Below are 751 nucleotides of genomic sequence, written 5' to 3'. Positions count from 1 at the left end.
CAAGAGCAGCAGCAGCAGCACCACCACCAGCAGCAGCAGAAGAAGCAGCACCAACAGCAGCAGCAGCAGCACCAACATCACCATCATCATCATCAGCAGCAGCAGCAGCATAAACAACACCAGCAGCAGCAGGAGCAGCAGCACCATAAACAACACCACCACCACCACCACCAGCACCACCACCACCAGCACCACCACCACCAGCACCACTACCACCAGCACCACCACCACCACCACCAGCACCAGCACCAGCACCACCACCACCAGCACCACCAGCAGCAGCAGCAGCAGCAGCAGCAGCAGCAGCAGCAGCAGCATATACATCGAATGTTCTTCTATCATGTGCAGCTTTGCTGAGCCTGAGAGGTTTGCCGTATAGTTTCACCATCCCCATTAACTTCAACGCAAAGTCGGCGTCTGTTTCAGACTCAAACTCCACAAACGCATACCCTGCAGTGTACATACACCACAAAACCCTTTTCTAGGGTTTAGGAGGGTTTAGGAGGGTTTAGGAGGGTTTACATGCAACAAACGCATACCCTGCAGTGTACATACACCATAAAACCCTTTTCTAGGGTTTAGTAGGGTTTAGTAGGGTGTATTGGGGTTTATTAGGGTTTATTAGGGTTTATTAGGGTTTACACACAATAAAAGCATACCCTGCAGTGTACATACGCTATAAAACCCTAATCTAGGGTTTACTGAAGTCTATTAGGGCCTTTTAGGGTTTATTAGGGTTTATTAGGGTTTA

The 751-nt window shown here is 49.5% G+C and overlaps 1 protein-coding gene across 1 annotated transcript in view; it reads right to left on the bottom strand.

Moving 5' to 3' along the window:
• The window catches only part of EMH_0075070 (splicing factor, putative), a gene marked incomplete at both ends in the record, with an annotated part of 2,972 nt that extends 2,630 nt beyond the window's left edge, over positions 1 to 342 (bottom strand). The window contains one exon of the mRNA XM_013499551.1: positions 145 to 342. Coding sequence (XP_013355005.1) covers positions 145 to 342 — 198 coding nt within the window. The remainder of the gene's footprint in view (positions 1 to 144) is intronic.
• Positions 343 to 751: the final 409 nt, after the last annotated feature.

The sequence above is a fragment of the Eimeria mitis genome, genomic scaffold (assembly GCF_000499745.2).
Source record: "Eimeria mitis Houghton genomic scaffold, Emh_scaff4431, whole genome shotgun sequence".
Lineage (NCBI taxonomy): Eukaryota > Apicomplexa > Conoidasida > Eucoccidiorida > Eimeriidae > Eimeria > Eimeria mitis.
This window is presented reverse-complemented; position numbering and strand designations above follow the sequence as displayed.